This window comes from Calliphora vicina, chromosome 2 (genome assembly GCF_958450345.1).
Source record: "Calliphora vicina chromosome 2, idCalVici1.1, whole genome shotgun sequence".
Lineage (NCBI taxonomy): Eukaryota > Metazoa > Arthropoda > Insecta > Diptera > Calliphoridae > Calliphora > Calliphora vicina.
In genome coordinates this window covers 21560064-21583925 of record NC_088781.1, presented here as the reverse complement: position 1 = coordinate 21583925, position 23862 = coordinate 21560064, and the positions used below count along the sequence as shown (strand labels likewise).

At 29.0% G+C, this 23862-nt stretch overlaps 1 protein-coding gene across 5 annotated transcripts in view; it reads right to left on the bottom strand.

Annotated features, from left to right (window-relative positions):
* The window catches only part of bru1 (bruno 1), a 403554-nt gene that overhangs the window by 97104 nt on the left and 282588 nt on the right, over positions 1 to 23862 (bottom strand). For all 5 annotated transcript variants that reach the window (XR_010576051.1, XR_010576050.1, XR_010576052.1 and 2 more), the window contains exons 6-7: positions 4419 to 4600; positions 3693 to 3990 (exon numbers count right to left, since the gene is read on the bottom strand). Coding sequence is in view for 1 of the 5 variants with exons in the window: in XM_065502672.1 (XP_065358744.1) it covers positions 3693 to 3990; positions 4419 to 4600 (480 nt within the window). In the remaining 4 variants the exon portion in view is untranslated. The remainder of the gene's footprint in view (positions 1 to 3692; positions 3991 to 4418; positions 4601 to 23862) is intronic.

Genomic DNA, 23862 nt, shown 5'->3' with positions numbered 1-23862 from the left:
ATTCTCTATAGCAAAGTCTTCTCTCTAGTGTTTTCTATAGCAAACACCTGCGGGAAGACTTTTCTATAGAAAGAGTTTTCTATAGAAAAGTCTTCTCTATAGAATTTTGTTTAGAAAAGTATTCTCTATAGCAAAGTCTTCTCTCTAGTGTTTTCTATAGCAAACACCTGCGGGAAGACTTTTCTATAGAAAGTCTTCTCTCTAGAATTTTGTCCATTCTTTAGAATTTTCTTTAGAAAAGTATTTTTTTAGAGTTTTCTTTAGAAAAAACTTCTCTCTGGATCTTTTTTTATAAAAATTCTTTAGAAAAACCTTCTCCCTTTCTCTATAAAAGTCTTCCTTCTAGTGCTTTCTACAGAAAGGTCTTCGATCTAGAATTTTGTTTAGAAAAGTCTTCTCCAAGCCTCCTCTCCAGAGTTATCTATAGAATAGTCTTCTCTCTAGAGTTTTCTTCAGAAAAGTATTCTCTCTCAAGAGTTTTCTATATAAAAATTTCTTTCTCGAGGTTTTCCTATAGAAAACTTTTCTCTCTTTTTCTCACTATGTTATTGAATATTATTGTGTAAACAACAACGTTTTTCTATAGAAAACTTATAAGAGAAAGAAGCTTTATATAGAAAACTTATTAGATGGAAGTTTTCTACTGAATATTTTAAGAGGGAGAAGTTTTCTATTGAAAAATTATAATTTAGAGGAAGTTTTCGATAGAAATCTTATAGGACAACACCTCTGTATATATAAAATCAATAAGAGAGAGAAGTTTTCTATATACATATTTCCAGAGGGAAAGACTTCTGTGGAGAACTTTAAATAGTAAGAAGTTTTACATGGAAAATTTGAAAAAAACTTTAACGTGAGAGAAGTTTTCCGTAGAAACCATTAAAGGCAGAGAGAGAAGTTTTCTACAGAATACTTTTGAGAGAGAAACGTTTTCTGTAGAAAACTTTCCAGAGACAGACGTTCTATGTAGAAAGCTTTCAAGAGCGAGTGAGACATTTTTTTATAGAAAACTTTCAAAGAGGGAATTTCTATAGAAACTTTCAAGAGAGAGAAATTTTCTATATACAACTTTCAAGAGGGGAAACATTTCCTATAGAAAACTTTAAAGAAAGAGACATTTTTTGTACAGAAAACTTTCGAGAAGGACAAATTTTGTTTTGAAAACTTTCGAGAGAGAAAATTATATAAAACTTTCCAGAGAGAGATTTCTATAGAAAACATTATATGGAAAGACGTTTTCAATAGAAAATTTTAAAGGAAGGAAAGTTTTCTATAAAAACCTTTAACAAGATATTGTCCATAGTAACCTTTAAAGGGATAGAAGTTTTCTATATAAAACTTTCTAGATACAGAAAACTATAAATGGATAAAAGTTTTCTATTGAAAATTTGAAAGGGAGGAAATTTTTAATAATAAAATTTATCGTGTGACAAGTTTTTCATAGAAACCTTCAAAGGGAGAGAAGTTTTCTATAGAAATGTTAAAGGGAGAGAAATTTTCTACAGAATATATCACAGAGAGAGGCGTTTTCTGTGGAAAACTATCCAGAGAGAGACAATTTCTTTAGAAAACCTTCCAGAGAGAGAGAGAAATTTTTCCATAGAAAACTTTCAAGATAGGGAAGTTCTGTAGAGACATACATTCATGAGAGATATATTTTCAATGGACAACTTTCAAGATAGAGAAACTCTCTATAGAAAACTTTCAAGAGGGAGAAAATGTCTACAGAAAACTTTCGAGAGGGAAAATATTTTATAGACAACTTTCAAGATATCTAATTTTCCATAAAATACGCTCAAGGGAGAGAAATTTTCTACAGAAAATTGTCTTTAAAAACTGTTAAGAGAGAGAATGTTTCTACAGAAAATCTTTGAACAAAAACCGAAATAAGATAAGTTGTCTATAGAAAATATTTAAGGGAAACAGCGTTTTTAAAAGAAAAATGTTGAGGGTAAAAGTTTTCTGTAAAAGACTACTTCGAAATAGATTATTTCTATAGAAAACATTAACAAAGAACTATTAGGGTTAAATTTTTTATAACAAACTACTAAGAGATAATACTCCTAATTGGCAAGCTTTGCATACATAAAATTTTTCATAAGAAAATTTTTTGTAGCAAATTTACACAGAAAAAATTATGACTAAAATATTTTCAAACAAATGCATGTTTGAAATCAGATTTGTATTTTATTATTTATTTTATTTGGTTTCATAAATATTTTAGTTGGTTTTAAATTTGATGGTTAACAATGCTAACAACTTTTTTTAATAATGAGAAACGTCTATTTGTTTTGTAAATATTTTAACATAATGTACTTAAAATCAAGCACGTTTTCATTTTGTGATACATTTTTATAATATTCAAAATAATAGACAACACTTGTACATAACAAAATATTTTCTTTATTAAAATTTTGTTTGAATTTTTTTATAAACTCAAACAATTTTTTAAATTATTGAAAAAATGTTTGTTTACTTTGAAACAAAAACAAATTTATAGTGAATTTTGACAAACAGCTGTAAAATAAAAATAAATTATACATATATTTTGAAAAAAAATATTTACATATGTACACAATTTTTAAGTTTTGGTCGTCATGAAACAGACTAGGAGTTCAAGGGCTCAATAACTCCTCACGTTTCAAGATTGGTAAGTATGTATGAACTTAAAATTCTTTATTATATCATTGTTAAACATTCCGGTATAATTGCAGACGTTGTTAGCTTCCTATGACAGAAATTTGGGAGAATACGACATAATTGGTAAGACGATTGATTTTCATTAAGATGAATGTGAAAACTGGTTTATCTTCCCACAGGTGAACAATATCCATATAACTTGGATTACCGTTTGCTGGATAGTCCGTAAGTGGGAGAAACTAGTTCATATTTTATATGACAGTATTTTCTATAGAAAATATTGTGTATAACAGTATTTTCTTTAGAAACTATTATATATAACAGTATTTTCTTTAGAAAATATTGTGTATAACAGTATTTTTATATAGAAAATATTGTCTATAACAGTATTTTATATAGAAAATATTGTGTATAATAGTATTTTCTTTAGAAAAAATTGTGTATAAAGTATTTTCTTTATAAACTATTGTGTATAACAGTGTTTTTCTATAGAAAATATTGTGTATAACAGTATTTTATATAGAAAATATTGTGTATAACAGTATTTTCTTTAGAAACTATTGTGTAAAATAGTATTTTCTTTAGAAAATATTGTGTATATCAGTAGTTTATATAGAAAATATTGTTTATAATATTATATTATAATATATAATTAAAATATTTATTGATTTTGAATTTAAATGTTATTAATATTTTAATTGATTTAATAAAAAATATTGTTTGAATATCTAGTCAAAACCAATTATTTGTTTCTATGGTTTTATTAAAAATATTGTTTGATTTTATGTGGAATTTCATATAAATGTTTCATTGATAGTTAAAATATTTTAATAAGAAAAAAAATTTTTTTTTTTCAATAAAATATTTACAAATTTTGTTGTTTGATTTTGTGATTTTTGTGATAGGTCCCATTTCAATAAAATATTCAATTGACTTTATGAATTTTGTGATTGGATTTGAATTTTTGTTTTTCTGTGTAGTTTCACCTTGGCTTTCTTCCCCTCACTATACAGTGAAAAAAATCATTATTACTCTAACAAAACCCACAATACCTTGCAATAGCTGCTGTTGTAAACCGACTGCCTGCAATTGTTGCAACAACTGCAATGATGCTGGTGTTATAGCATCTGCGCCCAAAACAGGACTAGCCTGTTGGGGTTGATTGGTTATCATGGGCGTCGAAACCGTTGTCGGTGTTTGACCCAAAGGTATATTAATATTCGTCGCCAAATTCCATAGATTCGCTTGGATTTGTTGGATTTTCTTTTGTTCCTTTTCCTTTTGGGTATCGGCGAATTTCACAACTAATGGTGAAGTGCAGCCTTCCATAGTTTTATTTTGATTTAAAGTCTAGAGTGGCAAAAACGAAAAAGGAACAAAAGAAATAAATGGTAAAAACAAGTGGAAAAATAATAATAAGAAAAAAGAAAAAACATGAATATAAAATCAAGTTTTACAAAGTTGTTCGTGGTGGTGATGGTGTTTGTCGGTCGGTCGGTTGGTTAAAAAAATGCAGTGTGTTTTTAGGCAATAAATTTGCAGTCCTCTGTTTAGCTTTTTTTTTTCTTTCATTTTATAGTTTTTCTATATTGTAAATCTAAACAAAAAAAAAGTGGAAACTCTGTCAGTTAACAGTTTGTAAAATGCAATTTTAGTTTTTAGCTTTTTTTAGCATAAATGGATTTCGTGTTTGTCTTTATGGCTAAATTTTGTGGCAGTTATTTTTTTGGTAAAATGTTATGCTGGATAAAAATTAAAAAAAATTGCTTGAAATTTACTACTTTAATCGCTGATATCGCTGCGTGTTTTGTGGCAAACGTCACAAATGCACACCCTTTACTTTGACCGTTCTGATCACGCAACACCGTACACTCTTCGATCGCACCGTGCACTTCAAATAATTTACGTACGTCGTTCTCGTTCAGTTTCTTATTTAGCATGCCAACAAACAGTTTGCGTTCTGTAAAGAAAGAAAAGTTTAAAAAAAACTTGATTAGAAATATAAAAACCAGATTTAGGGGAATTTTTAAAACATAAATTTGTCCTAGAAAAGTCATTAAAAAAATATGAAAAGAGAAATATGTATTTGTTACAGAAAATTATTTAATGTTAAATATTTTTTAGATCAAATAGATGAGATTAAACATTTTCTAAGAGAAAATTAAAAAAAATATTTCTAGAGAAAATTATTGAGTGGGATATTTTTTTATATTTGAAATATTGAGTGTGAGATCAATGCTATAGTAACGATACATTTTTCATCGCAAGTAATAATTCGGTGCTAAAATGATTTTCATTAATAACGTTCAAGCAGCAGACATATAAAATCGTCTTTCATGGTCTCTCAGATTCAATTCGTATGGTACCCAATTTCCCTGCTTTTTGTTGACTCAGCAAGCCATTGCTGAGTTTTACAAAAATCTTCGTGGAGTAATGCCTCCAATTCTTGGTTTTTTTGGTTGGCTTGGGTCATCTTTGTCTTTCGTGTCAAAATCACACATTCATTATAAGTTTTGGTGAGCATCGGTGTGCTACAGCGACACTTCTCAAATTAAAAATACAACATTTTCGAAGCAAAAAAAAATTTTGTTGTTTCACAATAATGTTCAATAACTAAGCGGGAAAGTCCAAAGAAAACCTTAAAGAGAGAAAAGTTTTCTATAGAAAACTCTTGAGAGAGAATACTTTTCTGAAGAAAACTCTAGAGAGAAGACTATTCTATAGAGAACTCTAGAGAGGAGGGCTGGAGAAGGCTTTTCTAAACAAAAAATCTATAGAAAACACTAGAAGGAAGACTTTTATAAAGAAAGCTGTAGAGAGAAGTTTTTTTCTAAAGAAAACTATAAAAAAATACCTTTCTAAAGAAAATTCTTGAGAATGGACTTTTTTATTCAAAATTCTAGAGAGAAGACTTTCTAGCATAGTCTTTTCTATAGCAAACACCTGCGAGAAGACTTTGATATAGAAAACTGTGTAGAGAATACTTTTCTAAACAAAATTCTATAAAGAAGAACTTTCTATAGAGACGATTTTTCTATAGAAAACCCTATAGAGACGATTTTTCTATAGAAAACCCTATAGAGAAGACTTTTCTATAGAAAACCCTATAGAGAAGACTTTTCTATAGAAAACTCTGTAGAGAAGACTTTTCTATAGAAAACTCTATAGAGAAGACTTTTCTATAGAAAACTCTATAGAGAAGACTTTTCTATAGAAAACTCTATAGAGAAGACTTTTCTATAGAAAACTCTATAGAGAAGACTTTTCTATAGAAAATTCTATAGAGAAGACTTTTCTATAGAAAACTCTATAGAGAAGACTTTTCTATAGAAAACTCTATAGAGAAGACTTTTCTATAGAGAAGACTTTTCTATAGAAAACCCTATAGAGAAGACTTTTCTATAGAGAAGACTTTTCTATAGAAAACTCTATAGAGAAGACTTTTCTATAGAAAAGTCTATAGAGAAGACTTTTCTATAGAGAAGACTTTTCTATAGAAAACTCTATAGAGAAGACTTTTCTATAGAAAAGTCTATAGAGAAGACTTTTCTATAGAAAAGTCTATAGAGAAGACTTTTCTATAGAAAAGTCTATAGAGAAGACTTTTCTATAGAAAAGTCTATAGAGAAGACTTTTCTATAGAAAAGTCTATAGAGAAGACTTTTCTATAGAAAACTCTATAGAGAATACTTTTCTATAGAAAACTTTATAGAGAAGATTTTTCTATAGAAAACTCTATTGAGAAGATTTTTCTATAGAAAACTCTATTGAGAAGACTTTTCTATAGAAAACTTTATAGAAGACTTTTCTATAGAAAACTTTATAGAGAAGACTTTTCTATAGAAAACTTTATAGAGAAGATTTTTCTATAGAAAACTCTATAGAGAAGACTTTTCTATAGAAAACTCTATAGAGAAGACTTTTCTATAGAAGAATCTATAGAGAAGACTTTTCTATAGAGAACTCTATAGAGAAGACTTTTCTATAGAGAACTCTAGAGAGAAGACTTTTCTATAGAGAGCTCTAGAGAGAAGACTTTTCTATAGAGAACTCTAGAGAGAAGTCTTTTCTATAGAAAACTCTAGAGAGAAGTCTTTTCTATAGAAAACTCTAGAGAGAAGACTTTTCAATAGAAAACTCTAGAGAGAAGACTTTCTAGCATAGTCTTTTCTATAGCAAACACCTGCGAGAAGACTTTGTTATAGAAAACTGTATAGAGAATACTTTTCTAAACAAAATTCTATAAAGAAGAACTTTCTATAGAAAACTCTATAGAGACGACTTTTCTATAGAAAACCCTATAGAGACGACTTTTCTATAGAAAACTCTATAGAGAAGTCTTTTCTATAGAAAACTCTATAGAGAAGTCTTTTCTATAGAAAACTCTAGAGAGAAGACTTTTCTATAGAGAACTCTAGAGAGAAGACTTTTCTATAGAAAACTCTAGAGAGAAGTCTTTTCTATAGAAAACTCTAGAGCGAAGTCTTTTCTATAGAAAAATCTAGAGAGAAGACTTTTCAATAGAAAAAGACATATCTAAAAAAAAATTGTACAGAGAAGACTTTTCTGTAGAAAATTCTAGAGAGAAGACTTTTTAGTGTTTTCTATAAACATTTCTCTCAGGGGTTTGTTATAGAAATATCTAGAGAGAAGAAATTTCTAGAGAGAAGGCTTAGAGAAGACTTTCCTAAACACAATTCTACAGAATTTTAAGAAAGAATCTTCAAAACGAAAATATTTTTATACAAACATTTTAAGAGATATAAAAACTTTAATTCGAAAATTTTTTATATCTACAGAATTGCAGATGTAATCTGGTTTTATATAAAATAATTTTAAGATATTGAAATCATTTATTGGTAAAATGGTTTTAAGTGTAAATTTTTGCTGAAAATTCTATTGGGATTAAAAAAATGCCTTAGATTTCTATAGAATTTTTTGAAAGAAACAATTTTTCTCCAGAAAGTTGTGTTTGAGAGTGAAATAAATTTGCTATACAAACAATTATTTTTGAGGCTCATCAATTTTTTCTATAGAAAAAAATTTTTGATTTAAAAAATTTTAAAGAAAAAAATTATTTTCAGAAAAAAAAATTTTCTATCGGAAAAAATTATTTTGAGAGCCTAATAAATTTTCTATAGAATAATATATTTATAAGACAAGCATTTTTCGTAAATTAAAAAAATTTTTTGGGCCTCAAAAAATTGTGTGAAATTAAAAATAGAATTTTTCACAGTCAAAACATTTGCTGAAGAAAATAATTTTTTTGAGAGTCCAAAAAATGTTCAATAGAAAAAAACTCCTTTAAGAATCCAAAAAATTTTTTATAGATAAAAAATAATTGTGAGTCAAAAAATTTTCTATAGAACAAAATTCCTTTAAGATATAAAAAAAATGGTTCTATAGAAAATAGTTCTTTCGAGAGTCGTACAAATTTTGTGTAGAAAATAATTCTATTGAAAGTAAAAATAATTTTGAGAGTTAAAATAATGGTTTCTTTCAACTTTTCAGCTCGACAACAGATTACCTTTAACCTAAATATAAACTACTGAAAAGCTTCTTTGAACATGTGGAATATTAGTTAAAATAAAGCAAAAATTCCAAATATTTAGACAGTCTCAGTGCGTTAATGTACTTAATTATTTTATCTGAGAGCCAATTTATTTAATCCTATCAAATTAAAAAAAAAACATAACTGAAGTTTGCCCAAATACATAACTTAAACAAAAATTTAAAATTCTCTACTTTCATAATTAAAATTTTAAAAATGTATTCTCCGTAGAGCTGCTGCTTAAAACCAAAAAACCTTAACTATTTTTCAAACTATTGTTAACAGCAACGGAGCAAAAGCAAACCAGCCAAATCGTTACTATTAAGGCAACAAATAGAAGCCAGCCAACAAAATACTGTGAAAAATAATAGTAATAAACAGCTTGAAAATGAAAATCAAAAAACAGGAAAATGAAACGCATTTATTATTAAATTTAATTCAGTAATGCAGGATAATTTTCAGCAAATTTACGTTACAAACGATGGCAAAAAAAGCGAACGAAAGAGAGAGAGTAGGAAAATATTTAAATTTTTATGTTAAGCACTCATAAAGTATTTATGAAATTTTTATGCACAACTTCAAGCACTTTGCACACTGACTTTGTGTAAGTGAAATTGTATAAATATGAGTAGAAATATATGGAACTGTGTGTGTATAGTAAAGTGCTCTGCTCTGCTCTTGGTTTCACTACTCGCCAGCAAGAGTAAAAAAAAAAATCTCTTTTGAATTTTTTTCACTTTTTGTGAATTTTATTAAAAAATAATATTGCAAAAAAATAAATAAAAAAAATTGTTTTAATTTTCACGCCAACCCAAAGAACAACAATTGCTTATAATATGCAAAATATATAATTTTTTCTCCCCCTCCACTACCAGATACTTTGCAGCAGTAATTTTGGACCTTGAGCGTGTATGTTTTAATATTTTTTGCTTCATTTCTTTAGATTTTTCTCATTGTAATATTTTAATCTTGAAATAAGCTAAATGTGAATTTTATTACATTAATTTATAAATATTCTTTATTTTTTTATTTTTTTGCTGTTTAGCCACAACTCATCTCCGTTTATTGCTGCTCTTGGTACCGACGACCGTCAATGCTTCAGTGTTTATTTTTCTTTTCACTTTTCACACGGTTTCATTGAAAGCTTTAGGGTATTTTTTTTGTATCTTTTGTATACAATATGTAGATGTACTCATTCATAAGTTTAACATTTACATCTTCTTTGGCTTTTGTTCTAAAATACAATGTTTATTTTGCCAGCTTATTTTTTTGTTCCTTCATAAAAAATTCATTGCTTTTTTGGCATTTTTTTTTTTGTGTTTCTTCTCTTTATTGAATTTTAACCTTAATTGTAAAGAAATAATACTCGCTCGTACTTGTAAATTTGTTAAATAAAAAAGCAAAAAATAAAAAAAAACTGAAACTGTAAAATAAGTCATGCATTTAATAACAAATTAATGAACATATACTTCAAGTACAAGTACAAGTGTAAATAGAGTTGTGGCAGCTAAAAATCCAAAAAAATTTGTATGCCATTGTGAAGGTCTCGGTTTTATGTATTCAAAAATTGCTGTTATGTAATGAAATATTATAGACTCGAGAAAATTTGATTAGTAACAGAATATGCCAAATAAAATGGAAATAATAACTGTCTTTGAAGATATGTTTATCATAATAGAGAGCCAACTTGCTATAATTCTCAACAGCATTTTCAATTGTATTTCAGTCTCACAGTTGATCATAAATCGAAAAAAGATCGCAGTTTAAGAAAAAAGTCAATCCATGCAGTAAACCACATAAAATAATGCATTTGTTTTGATTTAAAAGTTCATAAAAACACATCTAAATAATTGCTGTTAAAAATCTTATTTTTAAGAAAATAAATTTACTTTTTAAAATTATTTTACTGGGAAAAAAATTTCACCCAAAACTTGTTTCACTTAACTTCGAAAAAATTTCATAGATTTTTTTTATTAATAATTTCAGAAATTTTTTTTTAATCTGAAAACAAAATTGAACAAAAGTATCAATTAAAATAAAAAAATTTTGTCATCTACAAAAAATTATTTTTATTTTTGAAAAAAATTCACTGAATTTTCACAAAAATTCTTTATTTTTTCCTAAAAAATTTCACCGTTTTTATACCCTACACCACCATAGTGGGGAGGATATAATGTGTTTGTGTAGATGTTTGTAACGCCCAAAAATATTAGTTTAACACCCACCTTAAAGTATACCGATCGACTTAGAATCACTTTCTGAGTCGATTAAACGATGTACGTCCGTCCATCCGTCCTTCCGTCTGGCTGATTCTCTGTCAAACCTTGTGCGCAGAGTACACGTCACAATTTTGAAGATATTTCAATCAAATTTGGTACGTATTATTTTTCAGTCCCAAGGACCAAGCCTATTGAAACTAGCTGATATCGATCCATTATTTCACCTAGCCCCCATACAAAGGTCCTCTTGAAATTGGACTTTATCGGTCATAAATGTTTAATTTATATATGTATCTACACAAATTTCGCTCCAAATAAGTTTTATATATACAAAATTTATGTCACCAAATTTTGGTCCATAATTAGTCATAGTTCCGATATAGACCCGCTTCCGAAAATCACTTTAACGTGCATAAATCGCTTAAAAATGTTGGCATACACAGAAAATTCAACATAGTTAACTTTAATGTAGACGTAAATCACACGACCTAATTTCATGGTGATCGGTCCATAATTGATCATAGCTCCCATATAAGGTCCACTTCTCAAAAATATAAATTATTGAAATTTTAAAAGAAACATGTTTTTGCTCTTTTACTTAGTGTAATGTATTATATGGTCGGCTTGACCGACCATACTTTCTTACTTGTTTTATTTTGCAAAATTTTTTTTTTAATTTTTCAGCCATTATTTTTTTATTTCCATAAATTTTTTTTATTTTGAAAAAATTTTCAAATTTTAAAAAAATATTGTCATTTTTAAAAAAAAAAAATTTATTTCAAACAAATATTTTTAATTTTGAATAAAATTTCACAGTGAAAAAATTTCAACTTTTTTTTTCAGTTTGAAAAAAAAAATCATCCAAATTCGATACATTAAAAATTGTTTGTAGCGGCTGAGTCGATGAGTCTGTTGAAATTATCATTCCAAAGCCCCCAAATAACCATTATTGATATATCAACATATCCGCTATAGTCCAACTTATCTATGTTTCTTCATATATCCGTCATAGACTCTGAAACCACGATTAGCTCCAAACCTGTTTCATTAGAAAAGCAATTTTATGAATATGGTTTTAGACACCTCCATTCGTGAAGCCGAATTTCCAATTTTCCCATAAAAATATTTTTACTAATTTTAAAAGTTTTTATGTCATTTTGATATTTTGTATGTGGCACCTCTCCCGATGTGTATATCCATTAAGAAGGAATTTTTGGAAATTCGATATTCAACGGACTAAAAATGGGTAAAATCGGTTTCACTATATCCCCGGAACTATTAAAAATAGCACAAAACATCCACCGTAATCGGCACCGAAAACGAATTCCATACATTTCAGAAATCGGCAACAAAAATTTAGAACGAAACGGCACCGATCAGTAACGAAAAACCTGTCATTTGGGGTCGGAATGAAAACAAATTCAAGTAGAAACGAAATTATTTTAATTATTTTTTTATTTCAAATTTAAAGAAAATCAAAATGAATAAAAAAAATAAATTTTCTTTATTGGAAGAGGAAAAAAATAATAGATTTTGTCAAAAATAAAGAAATTCTATTTAATGTGCCACAACCAAAATTAAAAAATAATTTCGTTTCAGCTTTATGTCGCAACGCACCCAAATGAAACGAAAACAATTCAGAAACGAGACGGTGACGAACACTAACGTTTTTCAGTTTTCGTTATCGGCGCCAATTACGGTGTATGCCGAAACCCAGCTTTAATAGAGGCGAAAACCGAGTTTTGGTAATTGCAGACTAGCAAAACGCTTCGCAGTTTGTGTTTGTTTAAAAAAAAAAATTTAATTTTAATTTCAAAATATGTAAAATTTTACCGAAGACCCAAGAAAGTTAATATAAATGAATTTTTTTTTCTTTAATTCAATCAAAATTTTTGATTCTCTGAAAAAAAAAATTCTCCCCAACTTTTGTCACTCTATTTTTAAGAGTGACTAAAAAGTCATCTAAATGAAAAAAGTTCATCCTAAATTTTCCCAAAAATTTTTTCTGAGAAAAGTTTCAATTTCAATTCTGAAAAATCTTCCACCCAGTATTGGCACGTTTGTTTTTACTCCTAAATAACACAATTTCAAAAATAGCTTTAATATCCAATTTAAAGTTTTCAGCAAGGGTATATATAAGTTTGTTATTCATTTTGTAATTTCTACATTTTTCATTTGCGACCCAACACAGCATATATAGTCAGGATCGTTATAGATACCAAAGTCGATGTAACCATGCCTGCCTGTCCCTCTGTATGTTGAAATCAACTTTCCGTAGCCCCCAAATAACTTAGAAACATGATTGATACATCAATATATCCGCTATAGACCCGGTTCGGTTGTAATATAAAATCGGAGAAAAGGCTAATATAATGTTTGCAAATAATTAAGAAAAATATTTTTTTCTAATTTTAAATATAGTTCACCAAAAAATTTTATTTTAAAGTATAATTTGGGGAAGGGTACAAGATTCGGCACAGCCCAATAATAAAGGATGTGTCCATTTTATATATGGATTCCACAAGAATCGCTACCACGACTGAAAACCTAAAAAAAAAATTTTCAAGATGATTTGAATAGAAGAAAATAATAAAATGTTACTATGTGAAAGTATTTAGTTCATATTACAACATTTTAAAGACAAAAATAATAGTTTAAAATGCTTATATTTAATTTTTTAATGTTTTAAGTATGTTTTAGGCTAAAATTTCGACGGAAACTAGGCTACCAATTAGCTTTTAGTATGAAATAAATTTGAATCTGATTGTTTTTTTTTGCTATTGTCAAATTGTTTATTGAAACCGAATGTATATTTTCTATTCACTTTTTAATTTTTGAATACATATATTTACAGAATATATATTGTTTTATTATAAGGGAATAATCTGTCACGTACGGTATGTCACGTACGATATGAAATTTTATTTATTATAAAATCATACAACGATTGATTTTATTTAAATATGACGGATTGTAAAGGAAAAATATTTCGTTTAGTGTAAGAAATTAAAAGAAAACATAACGCCTCTCACGGTTCGAATATTTTCGCATATTTCTACATGTACCTCAAAATGAGTTCCGTTTTATGTCACGTACGATATACCCTTATTTCGCTCAATATTTTGGAGAACAATATTTCGAAAGAACTTTTTATTATTTTAAAATATAGTACCCTCTGAATGGAACATAAAGACCAAATTATTTTTCAGATACTCTTATTTTAGCAAAATCTATTCCACTTTATATGCGTACAAATGTCACGTACGATGATATGGAATTGCCCATATGTAAGTCGTTGGCATTGTATTAACATAATTTTTATTACTATCACTTTTTGTTGAGTTTAATATAACAAATTTCAAGTTTAAAACATTGCATATTTATTTTAGTACCTGATGCTAGTGATGCCTTGAATATTGTGCACATTCAAGTTTAATGCTAAGAATCTTCATACATGACTTAAATTTCATTAATCAACTTTTTTTTACAATATTTTGTTGCAGTTTTGAATTGCATTAAATAAGCAGCAATGAATTTTTATTATGAATAATAAATAAATGAATAAAGTAAAAAAAATATATTTTATTAAATATTAACTTAACAGTAAAAGTAAATTGCAGTTAAAGTAAACATTTATTAATAATAAAATTTAATTTGTAATCAGTAATTTTTTACTAATGAATAAATTTAATTTGTATTATCAGTAAAATCTTACTGATTACAGAAAATTCATAACTCTCTCATTACAGGAAGTAAATCATTTAGACAGTTAATAAAAATTAACAAAAAAAACATAGATTGCCTTGAGCAATTATTTAAAGTACTGGGTAGATTTGTCGGTTTCTATTTGTACATTTCCTGTTTACAGTAACCCCTCAAGAAGAAGTCCTGTGTAGTTAGGCCGAATGTGACAATAAAATATTTTTTAAATTAATAAATTTCATCTATTAAGCAACCAAACTGCAAGAAATTTTATCTTATACAAAACAATTATAAGAAAATCGATTTAATCTTCCTCCACACTAACCCAAATAACTGAAATACTCAAACCGTATCAACCAAAAAAAAATCATTATTAATTAAATTTAATACTTTCCACCATACATTGTTATAACTAAAATTCATTCACAATAATAATGCAACATGCCACATACACACACACACACTCCCTAACATACATATAATTTTTATTTCACTGCATTTCCTATTTCCTGACACAACACACATACAAATAATAAAAAAAAGAAAGAAAACTGTTCGCATATAGAGAATACTGTTATAAACATAAAAATTGTTTGAACGTTCATTTAAATTCATACGACGTTGCAGAATTTTGATTAGATTTTATTGTATCGTCGAGAAGTCAAAGTATAGGAAAGACGTTGAAAAGGTATATGGTTAGTATATATTGTATATATACAGTTATTTCAGAATGTATGTATTATTCCCGCAAATACAATAACATATAATAGTAAAACATAGTGGCATACATGTTCACCATTTTTATGAGTATGTAGTCGTATGTATTTTGAAATGAAAATAAATATAAACCGCAGCAATTTTTCAACACCCATTTTTTCCTATAACTAAAGAGAAAGTCACAAGCAATCAGTTTAAAAGTCTATGGCAGTGATTTAAAAGGAATAAATACTTTTTCGAATTAAAAACTCTGATACGATTTGAACTTAAAAATACAGGATTTTTTCAAATTTCTAAATTTTATTTTGAAATCTACATATGGACAATATAAATTTATTCAAAATATTGATAATTTTTAGTTATGGTTTTTTCCCAACATTTACGCACCAAACGATCTGCTCATTTTTTGAGGCCTTGAACAAATCATCTGTTCTGAAGTGAAGCCTATCCCACACAGAAAAAACTATTTCTTAAACCGTTTCAATTCAAATATTTGTCACATATTGAACTGGTTTCAATTATTTCATAATTAAATCAAGTATTCATTTGCTCAAAACCAAAATTTCTTGATATTTTCTATTGAATTTTGAGTTTTGAATTTGATTATTTTGACAATTGAATATACAATTTTCGTTACTGGTTGAATTTGAAATAGAAAAATTATCTATTCAATAATTTTTGTATTTGAAATTCAATCAATAACGAAAATTGTATATTCAATTATCAAAATAATCAAATTCAAAACTCAAATATCAAGAAATTTAGTTTTTGAGCAAATGAATACTTGATTCAATTATAAAATAATTGAAACCAGTTCAATATGGGATAAATGTTTGAATTGAAATATAATTTTTTCTGTGCAGGGAGAGCATTTCGCATCGATCGAAACAAAAAGTAGTCGGAGAGGGCCAGGTTTGGACTATAAGGCTGTTTAGGCAAAAATTCCCAACCACTTTATTCTAACTACTTTTTAATAGATATTGCAACATGCGGCCGAGCGTTATGATGGAATATTACAGTTTCATGACTGGAAGCATATTTCGGGCGTTTTTCTGCCAATGCTCGCTTTAAACGAATCAGTTCTGATGGTCTGGCCAGATTTAAGCAGTTCATAATAGATAGGACCAAATACAGAGAATTTCCTTAGCGCCATGAATATTTGATTTTGGTGTCAATTCGGCTGGTTGCCGGGCTTCACATACGATCTCTAACGCTTCGGATTGTTGTAATGCATTCAGTTTTCATTGCAAGTAATGATACGGTGCAAAAATGATTTTCTTTTAAGCATCACTTCATAGAATATATAAAAAAAGTTCAAATTTTTGAAAGTGGGCTAGATTTGTGGAGCTTATGAAAAGTAAGTATAAACATTTTATACAAGCATTTGGTATTGGTGAAAACCTTAGGACTAGAGGATTGATATTTTAGTAAAATTACATAATTTTATAAAATTTTCGGACCTCATTTACATTAAAAACTACAAAAATTATTATATAGTGATTTTCCATGAAGAAAAATATAAAATTTGTATTAATGTAAAATTTTAACGGTTAAAGATATCGCAACAAAATTTAAAACCAATGTAGATTCTAGTGTCCTTTAATCAATGGCATTGTAGCTTTTGAAATTTTTTATTAAATTCCTAAAACTGGGAAAATGTGTCCCAATAACTGAGTTTTTTTAGAAAAGTGCCTACTGTGACGTTAGTTACTGCGTGATAGTAAAAGGGCGTTGTTTAAAATTAAACAACATATTGGGTTATACAAATATGTAGTTTTTTCCATAATTGGTGCTTGGAGTTTTCAGAATTTTTTAATCAAACCTAAAATTTTGTTTAAAAATTGTCCAAGTTTGGATAGGTCTGGTGGGGACTAAGTCCGCTGAAGGGAAACAAGTTTTACTTTAAATGCATTTGCATTAAAATCCCTTCTCGGATCATTTATAAATTTTATATAGTCCCGAACAAATTTTTTTTTACAAAAGGAAAAATATAAGTACTTTTTTGGAAAAAAATGGCCCTTTTTACATTTTCTAAATAAATAAATTTGGATGCGTATAACATTTTATAGAGACAACTGCTAGCATGTTGTTTTATTTTTAGCGCTAATACAGCTGATTTTTTTAAAATAAATTTCGACCCTCATATCTAAAAAACCCAAAAATAATCGAGCAAAATAAAAAAATAATAAATAAATAAATAAACCTAAATATCACTTCGTCTAAAACAGATATCCTACATATTTGATCATATTTTTTGTAGATCTTCTGAAGGACTATTTATATTTAAAATTTCAGCACATTCGCATCATAAATGGGTTTTTGGCGATTTTTTTTTAACAAATTTTAGATCCAAGGTGACAAAATTTTAGGGGTCACGCGCTGGCCCCCATTACAAATAGGAAGCTGAACAACTGTAAATCAACTTTAAAACACCTCAGCTCTAACAGTATGAAATTTCGTAACAATATCTTCAATAGTTACCGAGATTCCGAATTATTTCCAAAAAACAAAACGTTGTGGAAATAGAACATTCGAGCTTTTACAATTTTAAAACTACTTGGCACTTTTATATGAAGGTTTATTTAAAGGAAATAAACCATCGTTTTTAACAGGCAAAAATATTTTTAAAAGAAAAACAAGTAAGAGAGCCAAATTATACTTTAAAATAAATTTTTTTTAATATTTTTAGGTAAACAAAATTTATTTTTTTTTTTAATTGTTTTTCAAAATTGTTTTTTAATTTTTTTTAAAAATTTTTTTTTTCAATTTTTTTTTTGTAAAAAAAAATTTATGACGAAAAAAATTTTTTGATGAAAAAAAAATTTGGGTCAAAAAATATTTTTCCCGATTTTGACCCATTGTAGGTCCAACTTACATTATCTACATCGTTGCAATGGACTTTGAAATATCTATCATTAGATATCCATATTGTCTATATTAATGACTTAGTAATCCATATATAGATCAAAAATCGAGGTTGTCCCGGTTTTTTGCTCATATCTCCGTTATTTATGGACGGAATTTGCTGAATTTAAATAGCAAACTTCTCGAAAGACTGTCTGACAGAATTATTGTAGATTTGGATCCCGAAGATATCTGGGGTCTTCAAAAAATTGATTTCAACTAACAGAAGGACAGAGAGACAGACGGACATGGCTTAATCGACTCCGCTATCTATAAGGATCCAGAATATATATACTTTATAGGATCGGAAATGAAAAATGTAGAAATTACAAACGGAATGACAAACTTATATATACCCTTCTCATGAAGGTGAAGGGGAATAATAATATAATTTGTAATCACTCATAATTCCTTTAATTTTTTTACGAAAACCTAAAATTTAATGTGTTTTTGTTATTAAGCGTTGAAATGGAAATAACACATATTTCTTTAAACAAATCTATTTTTTACTTTTCTATTCCCAAATATTTCTTTATTCTAAATAATTTAACAGCATTAACATAGCAATATAAATATCATGATACTTTTCACATTTGAGGAGCCGCAGAACAAAAGGTACTTTTTCGAATTTTTTTACAAATTAATTTTTTGGTATTTTTATAATATTTGGGTTGAAATCTTCTAGAAAAAATCAATTTTTAAAAATTTTTAAATTTTCAAAAAAGTACCTTTTGTTCTGTGGCTCCTCATTTGTTGATTCTTTTTGATTGTTTTAAATAATATTAAATTAATGTTTTGTTTTCATTTTCCTTTATTCACAAATTTTACAAATAAATCTAAATTTCATTTGTCATAATTCAAAGTATTTTCCATAAGTCTATGAAATTAACAAGAAAGTGATACATTACTGAGTGACATTATTACTTATTACCATCATTTATTTGACAAAAGAAATTCTACCACAACAATCAATTTATTAATTTGTCATAGAATTTGTTCCTTCTTAGTCCTGTTTTCTCCATACAAAAAATATCTAATAACACACATGCAGACATTCATATACCATATCCACCAAGTGCACAAAGTTCACTTTTCAATATATAGAAAATAGTTTTATGGTAGAAAAAGAAAACTGAACTGAATTCATGCACGCGACCTTTGCAACATACACTATAAAATTGTATAGAAATAATATGACACAAAATGTCAATGGCATTGGCGAATTTCAGGCACCCCCAACAAGGCATTAGTTTCAAATTTAAAAAATAAATTTTTGTATTAAAATTAATTCAGTGGAAAATTTGCAAGAAAACTATAAAAATTTCATTGGTTTTGAAAGACTTTTACACAAATTTGTTTACACACAAACAAAATTTGATCTGAGAAATGTAGAAAATTACGATATTTTCAACCTGTTTGGATTGAAAATTTCTAGTTTTGAATTTCCTTCTTCAAAGACAAACCTATTGACTCAACCAACATACTCCGTATTATAGAGGTCGCCTCTAAAAAATCCTATAACCACACAACACAGCTTAACATGTGTAGAAATACCATGCATGCATAGACATGTTATAACGAGAGTACAAGTTGTAAAAAAACATTCTATATAGAAAAGGAAAAATGAAGGAAATTTTTATTGAAAATTGTTAAATGCAACCGACGGGTGCAACCAAGCATATTTGTGACATAAATATTACACTGTATATATTTACTGCTACTGCAGTTGCAGCTCCCTCTGCTCTGCTACTATTGCCAATACACTGTTTGTGGCAGGTTCAAAATATTGCACCCTAAACGTTAGTACCACATATATTGAAACGAACTTTAACTCTAACACATTTAACATTCAGTTACACATATTAATTTTATGACAAGGCAATATTAAAGAGTTGAGAGTTTAAAGAATTGAAATAAAAGAATTTAAATTGGAATTTTAAATCGAAATTTAAAAACTAAATTAATTTTTTAGGCAAAAAACTTGTTTTAAAAAGGATATAACTGTTGGATGTAATGCGGAATTTATAATAGATGGCGTATCTTTCAAACACGGTATTTGTTTTTAATAACTTATATGTCATTTTAAAGGGTACTTAACTGTCATTTATTCTCACTTAGTTCTTGATTATTATAGCCTAAACGAAAGTTTTTTTTGCTTCGAAAATATCGAATTTTGTACCAACAAAGCGTCATATGCGGGAAGTTTTGCTTTACATTTTTCATTTGAAAAAAAAGTGCTAGCTGTAGCTTATGACAAATGTATTTTATCCGTTTCATCGTGCGAGAGATGATTTGTTCGGTTTAGAAGTGGTGATTTGACACGGAAGACAAAGATCGCCCAGGCCAGCCAAAAAACATTGATGATAAAGAATTGGAGACAACATGAAGATTGTTGTCAAACTCAAAAATGGAATACATTTCCCATGTATGTGCTGGTATTTCAAAGTCTATTTTAGAGCTTCTCGATCGCGTACAGGACACAGCGAAAGGGATTATTGGTGACAGTAGGGTATCCAACTCTATTGATTCGCTGGATCACCGTCGCAATGTGGGCTGCGTTTCACTGTTCCATCGGTACTACAATGGAATGTGTTTTGATGAATTAGGGAACTTATTCCTGATACTAACTGATGTTTACGTAACGTTTTTCATCGAGAACACATCCCTGTCTAGTCTATTGGCCATTGGACCTCACAAGATATAACATGATAAATTTGTTCTGTAGCCGTACTGTACGTATGTGGAACAAACTACCAGGAGAAGTGTTGCCTATCATTTTCAATGTAGGCAAGTTCAAATCGAATGTCCACAAATACTACTCCCTCTTTCCTCCCTCCCATAACCTATTTTCCTAGTTCAAATACAATGCTTAGCAAGAAGAAGATGATAAATAAGAGCTTGCAAAATCATTGGAAGCTACTCAAGCAGCGATTGCAAAACGTTTGCGAGCAGCACGATTCATCCAAAAGCAGGGAAATTGGGTACCATACGAACTGAAACCTACAGAACTACGAAATTATGCTTGAATGCTATAAAAAGAAATCATTTTTGCATCGAATCTTTACTTGCGATAAAAAATGGATCCATTACGATAACTCGAAGCATAATAACTAGATTGTACGTGAAGCCCGGATAACCAGCCAAATCGATAACAAAGCCAAATATCCATGGCGCTAAGGAAATGCTCTGTATTTGGTGGGAGCTAAAGGGTCCTATCAATTATGAGCTGCTGAAATCTTACCAGACTATCACGGGGAACCTGTACCGAATGCAAGTGATTCATTTGAAGTGAGCATTGGCCGAAAAAATTCTCAGAATATGCGGCCAGGTATCATGACAAGGCTCGGCAACATGTTGGCAAACCTTTTAAAATGTGTTTAGAATGCTATTTGTTTCGATCGCTGCAGAATGCTCTCTCTGGGATACGCTTCACTTTGGAACAGAGCAGCCGATATTGGCTTGATTCGTTCTTGCCAGAAAGATGGGAATAGTTCATAGCTAAAAACGGCCAATACTTGTTGAATAAATTTACATTATAAAAATGTTTCAAAACTCAAGCTAAACATTTGAAAAAATCACGGATTTTTAAGTCATAAATTATGTAGTTTCTTTGGAGAAGAGAAGACAAATTCATTCATAAATTCAGAGAGCAAGCAGTTTCATATGCGAGGCAATAAAATCTATATTCTGGAGTCTTTTAGGGAAGTTGTTATAATGAGCGATTTATCAAATTTACTTTAAATAATTATGGTATTGAGAATTTGTAAAATCTCGCAACAAATTACTGAGATATGGGAATAAAATCACAACTTTCCCGATTTTTGGAAATATTTTGTATACAAATATCCCAAATACTGACATGTCTTCCTTGCAGAAAACCCCTTGCTCGGGAGCTTGGACTATCTTATCCCTACTTTCGTCGCTAGATGGACAATCAGCGGTTCTGATTCCACAAACAGCAAACCTCGACCGAAAACCAAGCCCAACGATCAGTATGTCACGAATGCCACCATTCCATTCCTGAGCAGTAAGCTAAATGCTATCTGCTCATTTTAATGGCCCATTTGTTTCGGCATCATCATCTAATAAGATTCAATTGGTTGCCCGAAGTTTACCACTATCACAAACATCAGCCATTAAACCAACGATCTTTTTCTCGCTTCAGGTCTTCACCACAGCCACAACGTCCTCACCGTGGTAACCTCTCTAATGATCCAGACAGACAAAGTCCTGAGTCTAAATAAGCTGCGAATTTAAATTAATAAACTCTTACCAGGAATGAGGTCCAAGCTCCTCGGGATCTCGGTTTGACCCCATATTTACCTTTCGAACATAACATCAAAGAGAGAGTTTTCATCGAAATGTGGCAACCATGTCCCAAAGGGGAAATGTACATCGACAATGTGCATATCAAATGAATGGTATTTTAAGGACTCCACAATGCGTTTGGAGAAAAGTGGGGAGGGTATAATGCGTTTGTGCAGATGTTTATAACGCACAAAACTATTAGTCTAACACCCACCTAAAAGTATATCGATCGATTTAGAATCACTTTCTGAGTCGATTAAACGATGTCCGTCCGTCCGTCTGGCTGGCTGTCCATGTAAACGCGTGTGCGCAGAGTACAGGTCGCAATTTTGAAGATATTTCGATTAAATTTGGTACATATTATTTTTTCGGCCCAAGGACGAAGGCTATTGAAACTGGCTGAAATCGGTCCATTAGATCACCTAGCCCCCATACAAATGTCCTTCCGAAATTGGACTTTATCGGTCATAAATGCTTAATTTATATATGTATCTCCACAAATTCCGCTCCAAATAAGTTTTATATATACAAAATTCTTGTCACCAAATTTTGTTACGATCGGTCCATAATTAGTCATAGCTCCCATATAGACCCGCTTCCGAAAATCACTTTAACGTGCATAAATCGCTTAAAAATGTTGGTATACACACAAAATTCAACATAGTTAACTTTAATATAGACATAAATCACACGACCTAATTTTATGGTGATCGGTCCATAATTTGTCATAGCTCCCATATAAGGCCCACTTCCGAAAATCACTCACGAATATAAATTATTGATATTTTAAAAGAAAAATGTGTTTACTCATTTACTTTGTGTAGGGTATTATATGGTCGGGCTTGACCGACCATACTTTCTTACTTGTTTTCTTTTGCTATTGTTCCGTGAGGAAATATTTCAGTGATTATTATCATCCACTATTTTGCGAATCTGGTCTTATTTTTCCCTTTTAGTAGACATTCATACCCTTAAATTAAACTACATTAAATTCAATATATTTATGTAAACCAACACAATACTTTCTTTATCTCAGTTTCTAAAACCACTCACATATATTTATTCAAGTATGTTAAGCATAAAAAATCTAAAAAAAAATAGAAAAACCTGACCCTTATTTGCAACTGCCAACATTTATTTTCCATTCACCTTTGGGTCTCATTAATTTAAGTCTACAATTAAGCTAGAATTATAAAATCATTTATTTCTATTGACCTCAAATACTTAAATGGAAATAGAAATTTACATTTATATTTCTTTCTATTGTATATCTCTCTCACTCTCTCTTTCTAGCTATTTTAATATCCTTTTTTGTCTTTTTTTTCCAAATGCTTAACAAACATACAAACCCACAAACATAAATGTTTTTAAATCCAGTTATAAATTCTATTTGCGTCTGACCACCAGTAAGTAAGTAGCAGCAGCAGTCCTCATCAACGTTTCTACGTTTACCTAGACATTTTGTTTTCTCTATTTGTACAAAATTACAAAACGAAAACTATGGAACAAAAAATTGGAACCACCTACAATATGAAAAAAATAGCAGGATGTAGGAATGTGTTTAAACTATACATTTATATGTATATGTGACTGAGTGAGCATGTGTTGGTGCAATAAATGTTTAGTTAAACTTTCACTCACAATGTTCTAGTAGCCCCATTTGGAAAATAGTTTAATGTCCCTATTATATTGTAGCAACAACAAGGCTTTAGCAATGACAACAACAATATTGCTGTAAAGAGGCTATAACTAAAAATGCACCTTTATTTTCTAACGTTTCCTAGTTTTAATTCTATTCGTACTGTTTTTAGTAGTTTTAGT